Source organism: Strigops habroptila, chromosome 1, assembly GCF_004027225.2.
Source record: "Strigops habroptila isolate Jane chromosome 1, bStrHab1.2.pri, whole genome shotgun sequence".
NCBI classification, from domain to species: Eukaryota; Metazoa; Chordata; class Aves; order Psittaciformes; family Psittacidae; genus Strigops; species Strigops habroptila.
The window spans coordinates 85,626,481-85,644,242 of NC_044277.2; the positions used below are offsets into that span (position 1 = coordinate 85,626,481).

Consider the following 17,762-nt stretch of genomic DNA (forward strand, 5'->3'; position numbering starts at 1 on the left):
AGGAAACCAACAGCCAAAGGGCAACCTCCCCATTTTCTCTTTTTCTACTAACTGTAGCTAATATCGCAGGCCTTTTCGTAAGCAAAAATCCTTACCTTTTGACCTTTCTCTGCACTTTTGGCTTAGAACACAGTTCCCCATAGACTTAGCCAGCAGTGCTGCCCAGGTTCACAGTGCAGAACCGCATGCGTTAGATTTGCTGTTAGATTTGTCCCACGACTGAAAACAACACATACAAATCAAGTTGATACGGAATAAGGACTTTATTCTAAGATGTGAGCTGAAGCATATGAGCATATGAAGCAACAACCACTAGAAAAAAAGTGAAAAACACATCAAATATTTGTATTGTACCAGTTCAGTTTGAACACAATAGTCCCTTTCAGTAAAACGTATGCACAGGCCAAAAGCATATGCAGAAGCTCTGAAGATCACCTAGAGCAGTGGTTTTTAATGTCTAAGAAAGAGGTCTCCCCTAAGAAAATCTTTTAGCCAGGAAAAACACTTCAAGTAACAAAGTAAAAATGATCTGTTAATTCCGCTTGGCACTATGGAGAAGGAGGGGGATAATATATCCCAAGAGAGTATGCATCTTTAAGATGTATAAATTCAAAGTCCCTAGAACACAAGTCTGCTGCCAGACCAAGTACTGGTTTTTCTTCCTCATTTAGAAAGTCAAGTGAAGTATGTCTGTTAAGCATGGGGAAATCATGTTCTGGAGCTAGCTACTAAGATGACACAGTCTGCTCACCAGCGAGAAAATTTCACTGACATGCATACGCAACAGATCTCTTCTCTTTGTCTTTATAACAGCATCCTATCATGAAAAGCTGCAAATCGCATCAAATTATGTAAAATTTTTGAAAACAAATGTTAAAACAAGTATTTCCTTGACCGTCTTAATACAGGAGGCCAAATGCTGCTCTCTTTGAACTCTCACATTCATTTCAGTACCATTGGAAGAAAGCTCCAAGTGCACACAAAGAGCAGAGCTGGCTCTCTGTAAGTCAGAGATAGTGCTTATTTTAACTTGGCTCATGCATGTGACATAAAAAAAAGGGCTAGCAGGACCATTTCTGTGCTATTTTCAAGGTCTGTCAACTTAATTCTAATGCATATATATATAATCCATAGTAGCTTTCAATTATAATAAAAATGTAATTTATTTTTAAACCTGCTCTTCGGGACTCTAGAATTTTAGCGGTTTATCCACTAAATTCACAGGTACTTTGAGCTGAACAATCACTTTTCTTAACACAGTACCATAAATGCATCACCTTAGAAACTGCTATTACGGGGGCTAATCCAATAAGAACAGCGGCAGCAACAAAATTCATTGTCAGGACAAATGTCAGTCAGGCACTAAAAAAAATATGTCTCTGAAGAATTGCATTGTTTTTAAAAAATACACTGAAATATTCTATACAAGAATATAGGTATCACACGAATCTAAATTTATAACCACTTACATGTATTAGCTAGTCTCAACAAACCATCTACGTTTGCTATGCACCTATAGTAGCTACAGTTTCAAATTGGGAACACCACAAATTTATGTACCTTCCCTGAGATCACTAATCCAAAATAAATAGCCCTGCAAATGTAACAGTGTAAACTCTGGATTTAAGTCTTCCATAAGAATCAGTCCTCAAAACCCAAGGAGAACATCAAGCAAACGTAAACATAGCAATCATTTCGTCAGTTTTGAGTTATTCTCAGCAACAGTGGAACCTATGTGAGATGTAGCATCCAAAAGTTGAAGACCCGTCATTTGTATCATACAATATGGTAGTCCTAGTTCACTTTCCTATAGTGAACCCCTGAACACATCCAGCTGTGATGTGGATCTCTAAATTGCAATCCAGATCTGCTCCTCCACTCTGCATAATCTTTACAGTGCCTTTAAAAATACTCTTTTCTGAGGATCTTATTCTTGAATAGAGGAATGGCGAATAGATCTGTGATAATCCTCTGGACTAGTCACAAGTTCTGGTAAATCATAGCCTCTCAGAAGATGTCCACTGTTTTGTTGAGCAAAGTAATACAGCTGCCTGGCAAACATTGGTTCAACCTTAAGAACAGACAAAATGTTAATCAGACATGTGACAAAATTTCATGCTCCTCATCTTAATTAATCACAGAGGTTTTAACTTGAAAACAAGGCAGGACAAAACAGTTCTGCTTACCAGGATGGGAAAACTATGTCAGTGGCCTCACTATCTCTGTTTTAAGCTAAGCCTTGCCTGTTCTGCTGCCAAGTGCCTTGCTAAACTGCACACACTCCTTACCACCATGACTTTCATTTACAGGGGCACGACCAGTGACACAAATGCTGCATTAGCAATTGCAGCCCTTTAGCCAGTCCCTGAGTGATGCCTATAGGCCACACGTCTGTGGCCACTCTACTTGTTTAAATGCATATGCAAAGTGCTGAAAGTCTTCTTTCATTGTAAAGTACTTTGAGGACTGAACTCTAAATGCTGGAGACCCTAGGTAGGCTGAGATACATTGCTAAATGACTCTGTGTGAAATCAGACTTCAATCTAACACCAAGGTTACTCTTGTTTCTGTTCATTCAAGCTGATGCGGAATCTGTTTAACCACGCAGAGAGATTTGTACGATTTAATGCTGCCTTCACTTCTGTCTCTTCAGAAACCACTGTTCCACCTCAGGGCTTTGGGCTGTAACTGCAAATATTTAAGTTGCACACTGAGAAAAAGCACCTGAAGCTCTCATTTCTCTTGGGGATGAACATGTTGGATAACTTTTCCCCACAACCCTCTCCTGCAGGTCAGCCAGCCCCTCCATGTTAAGATATGGGCACTAGTTTGGAGGAAAAATACCCTGTCTTTGGTTCCCACCTCCAAGAAGGGATCACTGCCTTGGAGCAGGCACACCAATTCTCCCTTCCCTTCTTTTCATCTGTATTTGGAGGCAGCTGAGCACCTTCCATCTTGCAATGGGGGAGACGGGAAGGCAGCAGGGCAGGTGAGCCATACAGCTCCTGGGGCATAGCTGTTTGGTGGGATGATGGAGCCCCACCAGCCCACAAGCTGGGACAGCCCAAGAGATTGAGCAGGTTGAGGAGCAACTGGTAAGGGGGAAGCAAAGCTCTGGAAAGAGCAAGAGGTACACAGAGAAGCTGCCGGGTCAGGAGCTGAAGAAGGGAGTTGGAGAGGGGATGCTATGAGGGAAGGATGGAAAGCTGGAAAGCCAAAATGGGGACAGGGACTTTCAAAAAATTAAAGACACCAGTTTTCCTCCCAAGGATTCAGCAAGTTAAGCCCTGCCACCAATGTGTGCATTATCACCTCTCTTGTGGTTTTATGGGCCAATACAGACAATTTAGAAAGTACCTGGTCTCAGTCTCCGTCATCACCCTTTCTCAGATAGCATCCTGAAAGACTAGCTTTGAGTGTGTGCAAACTGTGGTCAGTGAGCCCATGAGCTTTCCAGCTACCTTAACCCTGAAACTGCACGGGCAGCTCCTGCATCCTGTAAGGGCTGAGGTCCCTGAGATGCAGATCCTAGAGCACTTTTAGGTGCAGCAGTTGTGAAAACACTATGTCCTGCATCGACCTGGCAGCTCAAGGTGCTGTGCAACTGGGATGGTGATGACAACATGGCCCAGCTCTTTCAGAGTACTTTTCAGCTTTAGGTTTTGAAGGGATTTGCAAGAGATTACGGATGGTGCTTATGCTCTGCAGAGACAGAAATCACGTGCTGTGCCCTACTGAGGACTACTAGTCAGTCCTAGGCAGATCTGGGGATTCAACCCTGGTCTGGATGGTGCCACATTTCCAAGAATTTATTACCTCATTCAGAACCTACACAAGGTAGAAAAGCCTGGCTGGCAGACTCACATCCTCCACGGAATATGTTTCCTTTAGGTAAGGCAGAATTCCTACTTACATGGGCTGTAATTAGTTTCCTCTGCCTCTGTGGATCTGGAAATTCCTCCCCAAAGCACAGAGCGACCTGGTATCTCGGCAGCGGACGTCCATGGTGAGCAAAGGCTTGCAGCTCTGGGAAGAGAGAAAGAGACATGTTATGGATTAACCCCAGTAGGCAGGCAAGCACCGTGCAGCTGCTCACTCGCTCCCACCACCAGGATGGGAGAGAAAGTTGGAAGGGCAAAAGTGAAAAAATTTGTGGGTTGAGATAAAGATAGTTTAATAGGCAAAAAAAAGAAAAAACCAAACCCAACACCCCAAAAACCAACAACCAAACAAAAAAGACCAAACAAGACAAAGAAAAACAAGTGATGGAAAAAGCCATCGCTCCCATTGCTCACCACCAGCCAACTGATGCCCAGCCAGTCCCCCAAGCAACAGCAACCTCTGCAATCTCTGGCAAACCCTTCCCACAGTTTTACTGTTGCCCACAGGGTCATATAGTAGGGAATATCCCTTTGGTAACCTTGGGTCAGCTGTCACAGCTGTGTCCCCTCCCAGCCTCTTGTCCACCCCAGCTTACTTGTATGGTGTAGAGTGAGAAATGGAGAAAGCCTTGAAACTGCGCAAGCACTGTTCAGCATTAGCTAAAACATCCCTGTGTTATCAGCACTGTGTTCAGCACAAATACAAATCATAGCACCACATGGGCTGCTATGAAGAAAATTAACTCTGTCTCAGCCAAAACAGGTACAGGCTGGTAAGAAAGACGTTGTGGATGGCTGAGCTCTAAATGGATGACCCTGGAGGACAGTGGGAGAAGTAACTCCAGGGGAGGATAAGAGAGGTCAGGTAAGGAAAATACACTGAGTTTGGAGACTTTCCCACAGATCAGGGGGAGCTAGTCACAAAACTGCAAATTTTCTATTTGCCTTGTCTCACAAGTCATTTCATATGCACAAACTGGGATGTCTTCCAATTAATGTTTCTATTTGGCCTCAACAGCAGAACCTTCTGGAGCAGATGCTGGCAGTAGCTGGGACCCACTCAAGCAGACACCCAACAGCAGGACTGAAGCCAATGGCTTAGTAGACTCAGAGACTCAAAGTACTGCCAGGCACGAGATTCAGCCTCAGCCAGACACAGTCATGGAGCCACTGTCATCACTGAGCTTAGAGGGGTCAGGGAGGCAAGGGAAGGTGAAGGACCTTATTTAAGCCATGCATTGAGCCAGCAAAAGAGCCTGTGTCTTCTGTGCTTCTGCATTCTCTTCACTAACCCACACCCTTGCACAAAAAGGGAAAAGGTCAAATGATATTATTCTAACAGTCAATGTGTCCCCGATGAAAGACAGCAGGGGAGGCCTTCGTAAGAGACTTCTGCTCGGACCAGAATCAGTGTTGTGTTTTAGACACTGTATATCCTTCCAGAAAAGAGAAAATTCCATCTACATAATATGCTTGTTAAAGTCTGTGTTACATACAGTATTTCTACATAGTTGATTAGTAAAGATTTCATTTTAATTTATACCTCTGTTCATGCTTTCTGGAAAAAGTTGAAATTAATATTAAAACCAATGTCTTATAATGAAGCAAACCCTGCCATACAGGGAAAGTCTTTGAACTTCACATAACAAATGCAGCTTTTCCCAAAATACACTCCTGCCATTTCTACTCTAACTGCAAGCTTTTCAGAACAAGGTATCAATTCGGTGGCTATCACAGAGTGTCCTAACCCTGGCTTGGGACTACTGGTCTTACTGGGAGGGTTGGTTATAGTTGTAAAACAACAGGCAGCTCACTTAAAACACATAGTTCTCTCCACAGTCTCCACCAGAACTCCCTAAAAGTGCTGTGGACTTTCCAGAGGTATGTCTTACCCTTTCCAACCCTTACTATTCTATGATTCTATGATTCTATGTCAGAAGAGATATTTTCCATGGGGCCCTGCTTCCCTCTGTGCTGCCACAGGACCAGGCAGGATGATCTATCAAAGGCCAGTCCAACCATACCAACAACAGGGAACTTCTTCCACCTTCCTCTTCCCTCCTGTTTTACCTGGTGTCAGCAATTCTCCAAATCCCTAATACTTGTGGGAGTGCCTCCTACTCTCCACCCAGCCCAATTTAGTCTTCATTACACAGTACTCCCCAGAGACCATCCACCTGGTTTCTGACTTACTGCCATTTTAGCCTTCTCAACAGTATAGGCTGCTCAACACAGTCCTTGATGCTCTGGTGCAGTTTGCATTGCAGAATACAGCTCCTCAATGGGGTCCACCTAGCTGCGGAGCATAGCAGTTCTGCATCTGCCCTTTTCTCTGCTGTTTAAGATTTCCTCTCCTGGTAAAGATCTCCTGCCTCTCTTCCCAAGGAAGGCCCAGTTTCCTAAGTGGGGGATCTCTAAGCTTGCCTGAACTCTGGGACCTCAGTATATTCAATTAACATGCAGATGCGATACACCCATGGCAAGTCACTTACAAACCTAGCTGAGCATCAACACATGCAAAAACTCACTTTGCACACACCACAGACTATGACTCCAACCACATGCTTGGGTTTGCACAGGCGTTGGTGCATAAGTAATTTAGGAGGGGAAAAAAATAACTACTGTTGAGCTTATCTTTGGGGTTAGGTGTCTAAAAAGAGATGTCCTGTCAACCGTTTGGAAGAACCCAGAGTACATCTGAAAAACCACCTGAGAAAAGGAAAAGGGATTTCCAAAACCATCATCAGAGACAGAATTATACGTCTTTAAATTAGCATGTGATTGAAGCCCAAGCCAATACCCTGACCTCAAATTCCCCTTTCTAACTGTCAATTGTCACGTCCATGTGAGATTTCTCTCTTTAAATGCGTTTCTTGCCTGACTATTTTGCTAGGATGGTGTATCAACCCTGGAATATAAAGTATGCTAAAGCTCTTGGTTTGGGTTTGGTGTTTTTAATTCTGCAGGGCATTATTCTCTTGAAAGGGTCATGCCAGTGCTGGTGCCCTCTTCTAATGGGAAAACACACCTAACCATAGGTACACAGTTCACATATAGCCATTCTACACAGCTCTAAAAAGGGTCAAAATGTATTCCTGATGCCCACGCTGTCCTCTGGGACAATTATCGTCTCCCGCCAGTTTCCCTGGGTGTACAGCTTTCCTCCCTCTAATCTAACTGCTCAGAAGTGCTGCAAAGTGGAGTTGAGGGTCTGCCCCTTCCCTCCATATGCTGGAAGGAGAAGGCATGGTCCTGAAGCGTGCCCTTGCCCACTCTGTACTGCCCTGTGCAAAACAAGACCTTCCCACAGAGCTCTGGAGAGATAATGTACATCCTTGGTAAGAGTATTAGGCAATCCTGAAGCTCCAGGAGCTCTGCTCCTTTTCACCCCCAAGATATCTTTTAATCACTGGCAGAATATGAAAAAAACCTCTTCTACTGAAATTCATGATGGTGTTTGTATACTCTGAGCAAGACCTCAGGCTCACTTTGGGTCAAGTTGAGAGCACTGCAAGTGCAGATGACAGACCTACCCAGGACTTACGCTAGCAGATCCAAGATCAGGATCCACTTTCCTCTGTCACTCAATTTGTGGAAAGACTATTTCATTAGGTTCCTCCTTACGCTTCTTAAAGATATGTGGGGGTTTGGGTGCCACCAGCTGAGCATCAGTCCACTCCTGCTTGTCTGTGAAGGGGTATTGAACATGCACAGAGAGCAGAATTTGACAGGAATATTCAGAAGCCTACCACTCCTTGACTACACTTGCCCAGAAGAAGTGAGGGGTAATTCTTACTGTAATTCATAAGGTCACACAAAAAGAGCAGTCCCGTAAAGCTCTTCCCATAAAGATGTCACCCAGAGAGCAACTGGGTAACATCTCCAGAAACAATATCAAATCTGCAGCGGGAATTACCTGCTAAAAACTGCTGAGTATCAAAGAGCTTGCATGTTTGGTCCCTCTCCAGCTTGTTGGGTCGGTCACTGCAAAGAGCCAGAGGCCCATCCCAGTAGATCCTGCTCTGGCAAAGTCTCTTAGCGTACAGGCCATCAGGTGCCATCCACAGTATTACTCCTCGTTCCAGGTGGTTCAGTAGTTTTTCTATGTTCTTCCTCTGGCCATTATCCTCTGGATAAGGGAAGATAACTTGGTCTAGGCTGCTGACCTCGTAACTTTGGCCATGGGATATCCTACAGCCTTCAGGACTAGAAGTTGTCACCTCCTTTACCAGTATTTCACGGTAATATAAGCAGATGTGGAGTCGGCAATCTACAAGGAGAAAGAAAAAAAAAAAAGAATCACTGTGATACATTAGTATGAATGTTTTACGTTTCAGATCTGTAGTAAGGCCAAGAGACAAGTCTGCATGAGATATCTGAGCCTGGTGATCACAACCACAGAGAAGCTCACATTAGCAAAAATCATATAAAGATATAAATACTTTTCGGGTATGGCAGCATTAATGGTGCCTCATTTTACTATAAGGGCTACTAATGTGGGAACTAACATCCCACAAACTTCACATTTCCATTTAAAAAGAAAAGTCATTGTTCATCACATTTTCCAAGTTCACGTCACAATTAAACCCACCAGCTCAGTACACTTCCTCACATTTTATGAGGAAGTAGCTGTGTTTCTCCCCAGATTTTGCATAAAGGATGTTTCTGCACAGGGGACCTGCAAACTTGCACTCAGCTGCCTCAAGAGAAGCTACTGCTGGCTCCAGCTCCAACAGGGCTATACCCAAAATTCCCAGCCTTACTTTCAAATGGCCATTTGGTCAACTTGGCTGACCTCTAAGAACTCACACAGCACTGTATATACACGTATGTTTGTGTGTGTGTGTTTAATATACATATGTATGTAAAATATATATATGTGTGTGTTTAATACATGTTTTTATATATACATATACACAAACACACATGCATGCATACATACAGACAGACAGACTGATTCAGGAGAACAAGAAACTTGCCAAGCGCCATGTTATAGGTTTATTCAGTATTCCTGTAAAAAGCACATTCCCGCACCTTATCCCAGAGTTATTCAGAAAGTCCTCCAGCATCCGGACATCTGCAAACCTGACTGAAATAACGTCCCTTTTCTCTCCCGAATGCCTTACTTTCACCAGGAATAACGAAGCAGAGCAAAGCCAGATGGCACTAGCAGGAGCACAGCAAGTTACCCAGCTAACATCAAGTTTCGTGGGGGCTCCTCCCAAATCAGAAAAGTCACTGACCCCCCAAAACTACCAAACTCCACTGGAAGGCCTGATTTGGTGGCTCACCAAAGCAATCCAGCAACTAACACTGTGAGCCAGAGAAGCACTTCTGTAACTTTAACCACCTACATCCCTTGGAGCTGGGGCTACATGTGCTGAAGTATCATGGAAAACAGAGGCTTAAGACCATACACCAAATCCATTCACTAAAGAGGTTTCTTTTTTTCTTTTCTTTACATCAGAAAGGAGAGATGGTGCCAGGGCAAGTCAGAAGTGGGAGTCTCTTGCCAAGCTCCCCAGAAAGCCCGGAGGGTGACGGACCTTACCTGACAGGGCGAGGGCTTCACCAGACCTTATGCTTGGCTCAATCGGGATGCCAGGAGTCTGAGACTCAGGAGGGGCACAAGCATAAAAGGTTCCTGTCACCTGACAACCTGTTTTCACAAACAAAAGTCAGTGACAGCTGCCTAAATCCTAAAAGAAAAGTTTGGGCAGAGGTCATAGTGATTCAAAAGCAAGATTTTCTGGGTCCACCAGGAACATTTTCTTTCCCCCTTCTTAAAAAGGATCTATTTCCCAATTTTTCCAGGTATGCCAACTCTACCAATCTCTCCAGATATGATTTGGGCATTTTTATTTGGGTCTGCATGAAATACTCCCTTAACATTTCAGTACTCCTCCTAGTCCTTCCTCCTTACCTAACATCTTATTATAGAATAATACATTATTCTAATTATTATTCTAATGTAATATTCTATAATACATTATAGAATGTATTATTCTATATAGAATATATCTTATAGAATGTATTTTACATTGAATGTATTATTCTGTAACATATTATGTATTATTCTAGAATACATTACAGAATAATACATTAGAATATAGTCTATAATACATTATAGAATAATATTATAGAATAATAGCACAATAATAGTACAGAAATAATTTACATTTTTAACTAGACTTCAGTGCTCTTAAAAGTGGCCTGATAAAACAATCCATTTCATATAAGGAATTTTACTAAAGACTGGTATAACAATAAAGCTGGAGTTCATACTGTTTAAAAAGTGGGGAAGGAAAATTGTGCTACGGGACATTGTTAGGGTTTTATTACCAGGACTACTAGTAGACTGTTTCAAGAGATGCCTTTCAGTAAGTGGACATGGACATTTGATATTTTCCTCTGTTTCTTAATGTCAATGAAAGTCTTTGGAGGATGATGCAAGTGACTTGCAGACAAGCGCACGCTACCTTTCCCCGTGGCAGAACCCACCATGATCAGGAGCTGGAGCAACGCAGATACAAAACACCCACATCTCTTGACACATTTTAGAGCCCAATGAGAAACCCAATACCAGCCACCACCAACTGCCTCCAAATTCAGCAACCTGTGTTTAACTGCTGCAGAGGATGTACTTCAGGGCAGAGTTCATCCAGCTTGCTACCTTCAATTTTTATTAGCAAATTGCAAACCATTCTGCCTAATAATTCCAATATACTGCCAGTAAATGTTGCAGTGCACTAAGCATTTACTTTTTAGCAGACCCAAAGATTTCTCTGCACCAAAACTTCTTGAGAGGTGTCCTCTGAAAATGCAGTATCTGCTCTAAGAAGTACTTTCTCACTTCCCACCCTTTCCTGCCCTTTTGAACCAGCTGCTTCTCCTCACAAAGCAAATGCCTGCATCCTCAGCTGAGTTATCTGCAAGGGTCTACAGCATACAGTTCCCTTTCTCTTATGTTTTATCCCCTGCAGGCTTTAGCACTGCAAATTTTCATGATTCAGGCTTTTTCCTAAGGATGCAGAGCTTGGAAAGCCATGGTTATGTTAGGTTTTAGTACTGTGAGATCTTTGGGGAAGGGAACGTCCTTTTATTCTGTTTCTGCTGTACCAGCCCCAAGAAAGACTCAATCCATGACAAGTTGTCCCATTTGCTGCAGCACTAAAACAAAATAATAATTTCATCTTTCCTCTTGGGAGAATAATGCCACTCTAACCCACAAGGCTGGAGGGAAAAACCTCACTGATGTGTGCCTCAAAAGATCCAAAATCAGAAAGCAAAGCTAAAGAACACATGTTCCCATTTGGGGTTTAGCAGTGAGTTGGTTGACTTCTTATTGCTCAGGGCTTTTGAGACAACTGAGGACTTTGCGGGGGCTGACTTGTATCAACTCAGAGCACTGTGTATGCCATAATATTGCCACCACACATATGGTGGCAATGAAAGCAAGAGCCAGGACAAAGGCTTTTGCCACGGACAGCGTGACTCTCCCTTTGAAAGGAACCCAGCCACTTCTGTTAATTCCAATCAAAGCCATGAATAAGAAACCTGGAATCTGCAGTCCCTCTAGGTGACCAGCCTCAGCAAGCAACCCTAAATGGGAGCGTCTTACCATTTTCACAGCCGGGCCCTTGCCAGTGATGACTGCGAGCTGCGAAGGGGACGCTGGCACACTGGTAGGGGATGTCAGGATGCGGCTGCTCTGGGGCAAACTCCCTCCAGTTCCGCTCGTGGGGGACCATGTAGTTTGGTACCTATTCAATTTAACGAGATATTCTTTTACTCAGCAGCTGTCAAAACTAATGCTAGGCATTACATCAGCTTTCACATCTCAGCTCCTTGATTTTCTCTGCCAAAGCCCATGGAGGTCTAAGCATTGCCCAGGCTACATGTCTGGCACCTTGCCACCACCACCAATGAGGCTTTCAAATGAACTTCTCACCACTGGCGTAAATAATAAGTAGGGTGGAATAACAAAAGGCAGTCAAAGCATTGCTGGTAAATGTCTGCTTGGAAGAGCAAGGCTTCATTGGGTGCTTACATTCTGGCATCAAAAGAATGGCAGTGCATTAATATCTATCATCCAGCAGAAAACAGCTATTACTCAGGGTTAAACAACACCAAGGGAAATCAACTTGCCCTGTGGCCTCATATGACATTACAAAAGTTGCTTCTCAGTTTCTCAGTTTTCATAATAAAGTTTCTTCCCAGAGAGAACTAGAGAGCCACGCAAGCAAAGACAGGCAGCACATCACACAGAAACGATGCTGCTCAATGTACAAGCACCAAGTGAAATGTGTAACTGATGCCATACCTGAGATGGGAGTGAAGTGTAAGGAGATGGTATTGGAAAGGGGTGGTTCATCATTAACGTTTGCTCCTCCATGCTGGTCTGTTTTGCACCTGTGTTCACCAGAGGGATGAAAATAAATGATGTCAACCACATCTTGAGGAAATCTGAAACTGGCACACTGAAGAGAAATCCATACAACCTGCTTTTGACCAAGCAGAGGACTAAAGTGCTCTCAAGCACCCATTTGCGACAGGATTCCCAGCCCTCGCTTGCAGGCAGCTCCAGGATGCCTTCAGTCCTGCTGGGCTCTCCAGTGCCCCACAGGAACATGCTGCCCAGCCATACCCAGTGTTCCATGATGTCTTCCCCAGGCCCTGGTAAGTCTTTGCCTCCTGCAAGCCCTGCCTGGCAGTGACCCTGGCCTCTGCCCAGGAGACTGCAGGCTGTGCATCCCTTCCTCCCACCAGTTACCTATTGCTCAAATCACTTCTGCCCTTCCCTGTATTCAAAACCTAGATTCAGCAAGCCATTTATTTTCCTTTCTGGCTGTCCCCTGAGCCACTTGCTTGGCTCTTGCTACACAGAACTGGCAAGGAGGCTCCAGCTAAAAGAGCAGTTCCCCCAGCAGTGTGCAGGGCGCCTGTCTGCATCTTCTGCAAGGGCTCCCTTTCAACGCTCCAACTCAAATGCCAGCAGTCCTCCCGCAGATGCGGCCTCTGAAGCCATCAGAACAAGCTGCACTTGAGTCCGGTATTCTGGCTCCTTAAAAGACTTTAAAAGACCGCAGGGCCATTCCATACAAGCACACTTCAGTCCTCATGTGCTTACAATGAGACATATTCATACTCTGTTACACAGCGAATTTGAGATGCTTTACCTTTTTTAGCTCCTTCTGGCACTATTCTGTACACTTTATAGGGATCTGAGATGTCCAGCTGGCTTCTCTCCACCAGTTCTTCAAAGTCATTGCTCTTGTTCAAAGCACACCTTAATCTTGTCTTCCAGGTAGGGGGATCTGGTTTATCAATGCCCTCTCTGAACTTTCCTTTAAAAAGAGCCCAAGCCTGGAAATATTTCAGATAATCAAAAGAGCAAGAAAAAGAAAAAAAGAAGAACAAAAGAAAAGAAAAAAGAAAAATAATCAACTACAAGGTACAAGCCCACAATACTTGAAACAGCATCTATATCTGTGCTTATATGTGCATGAGTTTACTCCCTACATGTTTAGCCTAAGAAAAAAAGAAGCACAGTAAAGTAGGAAAAATGGTTTACCAGGCACAAGAAAGGGGAGAAAATAATCCAAGATGAATATGGAAATGGATGTGCCACAGTCCCACAAGCATTTAGCTCCACATAGAGAGCCCGAAAGGCAGGCTGTCTCATCCTCCAAACATGGGGACACCAGGGCACAGCCAGGAGCACCAGCCAGGCAGCGGCAGCTGCAGGCGCCCAGCAGAACCAGGTGGTAAGGACAGGATGGCAAGGAGCCACCGCAGAGCCTCCAGGCATCCCTCCTGCCCTGGCTGTGTCCCACAGCCCTAACCAAAGGCTAAGCCCTACCTTGAAGAGGGCAGCATCCTCCTCACGGTTGTAGTCCTGCTTGCCGGCATGCTTCCAGGGGATGCGGAAGATGCTCTTCTCATCATTCTCCCACACCAGCCCTGGGTACTTGCCGCTGTCTATCTGGTCAATCAGCCACTGGCGGAGTTTCCCGTTGCCACAGCTCACCGAGTTCATCCCGCACTCGCCTGGCTCCAAGTTCATGCCACTCCTGTCAGGGGTCTGGTGGGAGGTTTAGGGGTGCCTCACCGAGCCCACCTCTACACACACACTGGCTGTCTGGGGGGGCTGCAGAGGAGGGGGAGAGGGGCAGGATGGAGGGAGAGGAAAACCCACAGGTCAGGTGATGGACTAAGTCCCCATGTAGGGCCCTGGCAGCGGTCCCCAGTCCCTGGCACCACATGCATCGCCCCAAGCAGCAGCTACAGCATACAGGGGGGCTCCAGGAGAGCCCTGGGAAACACGGTACAGAGCCTCAGGAAACCAGGCACAGCCCCCCCAGTCCTCCCCAGGCACCACTGGTGCTGCAGACTTTGACAAACTTCCCCCCTGTCCCGACACTGTTTTGCATGAACATACATGGGCTGTTGAAATTCGCATCGCAGGTGACTTGAGGCACAAACCCCTTCTCCTGCTCAGAGTTCAACTGGGCTTTCTACTTTTTAACCAAAAAGGTAAAAAATTGCACAAAAATGTATTTGCACATGACTGCACATCTGTAACATTAGACACGCACACACAATTTGGAGAGCTTCACGTACGGTTATGATTTATACGGCATCTAACTATAACATCAAAGTAGTTTTCACAAGCTCACTTACGCAAGACACATTTGAACACATGATGTCCTATACATATCTACCCCTCCAACTGCTCCCAGCACGCATATGTAGCAACATTCAAAGCTATACATAGCAAATACCTAAAAGTGGAAAGACAGCAACCCACAGAGCCCAGCATAAGGGCACTGACTCTCCCCAGGCACACGGGAGCTTGCAGGCAGCCACCCAGAGCCCTACCTACGTGCAGAGCACTAGGAGCTGTGCAGCTCTGCAGTGATGGGCACCCACTGGAAAGGTTCTACCACGAGGACCTCAACACCAGTGATGGGGGCCTCGTGTCAGGTTTGTCTCCCTGAGCTAAAAAGGTGCCCAAAAGCTTAGTTTGGTGGGTTCCCCCCCCCTTACATCTAATAAAGTGATTCCTCACCTGCAGCTTTTGCCTCTCTCTATACACAGGGAGACTTCCTTGAGAGAGCCTTGTCTGACAAGTGCACACAGTTGGGAGCAGGTAAACACCTCTGCACTCCTTACACGCCTCCTCAGACAGCAGCATCCCCCCAGACACCAAACCCGGGACCCGAACTTCTCCCCAGGGTGCCTGCGGGTGGCCAGGGCCACAGCTCCCCCACGCATGGAACCCTTGCAGAGATCCCCAAAAAGTGCTTTCCCCCCCATTAGGCAGAGGATGAAGCAGATCCCCCACACCCGCTCCCGCGACCCTCCCCAGGGCAGGAGGAACCGGCAGGGCCGGCGCCTGGTGTGCGCCTTCACCTCGGGAGCAGATAACGGAGCGGGTACTAATTACTGTTTTAATTTTAATTAGGGGGAAAATACTATAACAATAATTTTAAAAGAGCCAAACGGCTCGCCCAAGTGCCGACAGCCGCGGGAGAAGCGCAGCCCAGGGAAAGCCGAGGTGCCCGCATCACCCATCGCCGGTTCCTTCCCCGACCCGTCGGGTCCCGCTCTGCCGGAGCCGCCGGGCGGGCGGAGCGCTGCGGCGGCCCGAGGGGCCGGGGAGGGACACGGAGGGACTCGGTGTGTTCCGCCGCCGGCGCTTACCTGTGTGGCGGCGCTGACAGCAGACAGGGGCCGCCGGCTGCCGAAGCGGCTGCTGAGACGGGGCGCACCGCGACTGGGCCGGCGGCCCCGGGAAGTTTCTTTATATGATGGAGGGCGTCGTGCCCGGGGGGGCGGGGGGGGAAGGCGGGCCCCGGCCCGGAGGTGGAGCCGGCGGAGGGGAGCGGGGACTTTGCGAGCTGGAAAACATCTGAGGCAGTGACACATACCGATTGCTGGTAAACACAGGCCGCGGGGCAGGGGGGGGCGCAGCCCGGCGCCCTCCCTTCGTCCGCGTTGGGTGGTTTTTTTTTATAAATCTATACAGACAGACACATATACATAAATAGCCTGGGGAAACTCCTACCTATGAGAGCTAGGCGGCTTTTACTGTAAAAGACCCAGCGAGCTACACCCACCAGAAACGTGCTAGACGGCGCCGGCCGGGCCCCCGGGCGGCTCAGGGGCACGGTGGGAGCATCCGGCCGCGCACCCACGTCCTCACGCCGCGCCGGGGCTGGTACCCCCCGCCGGCAACCCCTGCCACCCAACCCGGCTTTGCCCGGGCACCGAGCCGGGATCGCGGAGCGGGATGAGAACACACCCCTGGGGCGAGGGCGACCCGGCGGGCTCGGGCTCTCCCTTGGCGAGCCCGCCCCGTGCTTTGCAGCCCGTGAAACGGGGGACGAGGCGGGAGGCAGCGAGCCCCGACGGGGCGACGGCAGCCGGAGCCGGGGGCAGCCGTTAACCCCCTCGCTGAGCTCGGGGGATGCTGCCCCGGGAAAGCCCGTGTTAGATACCGGCCCCAGAGCCGGGCTGGGTGGTGGGTGACCGTGGCTCGCCCGCCCGCTGGGTCCCCTGCCCCAGAATGGCGGGAGCCGGGGAAGGGGGTTTGAAGGAGCGAGGTCCCGGCTCGCATGAAAGTCTTTCGGGTTTCAAACACGTGTTTGGTGCCACGGCACTTTCTTGTTGTTGTTCTGTTTGAACGTCTCCAACACACATCCACATCCTTTCTGCTGTAACGTATCAGATCAAAAACCAGTCATTGCGCGCCGTGCTGGCAGGCTGCCGGAGCGGAGGGTACACGTGGAGTTTAGGATATTAATTGCAAATCTTCAACGCCATCTTCTGAAATTTAAATGTAATTATCACCACTTTTTGAGGGAGAAGTGGGAAGTGCAGGCGTTTTTAGGTATCGGGTGTGTAACGCACCATCCATCCTCCAAAGAAAGAATTGGCAGTGCCTATCTGAAATCTTCTCAGTCACGAGTTAAGGCACCTTCGAAACATTAAAATACATCTTTGAGATTGTAGGTGACTGCTACCATAAATCAAGACGAGCAACCACAGCTTTACTAAAAGGCATCTGAAAGGCTTTCTAAAAATCCAATTTCGATTCCTAAGGGCAAGCCACTGTGGTACTCAGGGCGCCAACTGTAACTTCATTAAGTATAAAACCATCTTGAAATATATCACTATAAAAATAAGCACTTCTGATGGCTTCTTTCTTTTGCAGCTTTTAAGACAACAAATTCTGGGCCAGCGTAAAACATGCAGCTTTGATCTGCATTAGGTCAAAATCCTTCAGAGGGAAAAAAAAAAACAACCCCACGAAACCAAAAACCAAAACCATCTTTCTCTAATGCTGGAGAATATTTTGAAAAGAAGAATAGTTGTTCTTGTCCAAAAAATCCATGTATACATAGAGAGGTAGATGAGTTACACATTCAGAAATCTTTAAGAGAGAAGAAAGTCAATCATAAAAACCTCAGACCATGCATATGTGGGAAATTACCTGGCTGGGTGGTTGGTTGCCATCTTTGTGCAGCAAGAACTCTATTAGAAAACTATCTCCAGTTGCCTAAATGTCAGAGGGGATGCTTAAAGCCAGATCCCTGCATGCACACTCGGCCTTTGCAAGTAAGTCTTCTCAGGAGTAAGACATGCTAACCTAATTAGCTTTGCTGACTTCGTAACCTGGGGTTTCTGGACATCAGCCATTTCCATTTAAGAGAGAAATGAAAATTATTAATTAAAAAAATTAAGGACCACCATTTTGGTCTGTAAAGTAGAAAACTCTGATCAATAACACAAATGTGGTGTCCGTATTAAGTGCTGCAGCAGTGTGCCGGTAAACTTTCATTGGGTGCTTTTTGCATATGCTAAGAGACAATTCCT

The 17,762-nt window shown here is 46.4% G+C and overlaps 1 protein-coding gene across 1 annotated transcript; it reads right to left on the reverse strand.

Moving 5' to 3' along the window:
• Positions 1–248: 248 nt before the first annotated feature.
• On the reverse strand, positions 249–14,002 carry IRF4 (interferon regulatory factor 4). The gene is made up of 8 exons (XM_030477243.1): positions 13,744–14,002; positions 13,061–13,247; positions 12,205–12,293; positions 11,503–11,644; positions 9,433–9,540; positions 7,798–8,151; positions 3,914–4,026; positions 249–2,071 (listed from the first exon to the last, which is right to left on the reverse strand). The coding sequence occupies exons 1-8, from the start codon at positions 13,945–13,947 to the stop codon at positions 1,928–1,930; spliced, it is 1,341 nt and encodes a 446-aa protein (XP_030333103.1). The 5' UTR covers positions 13,948–14,002; the 3' UTR covers positions 249–1,927.
• Positions 14,003–17,762: the final 3,760 nt, after the last annotated feature.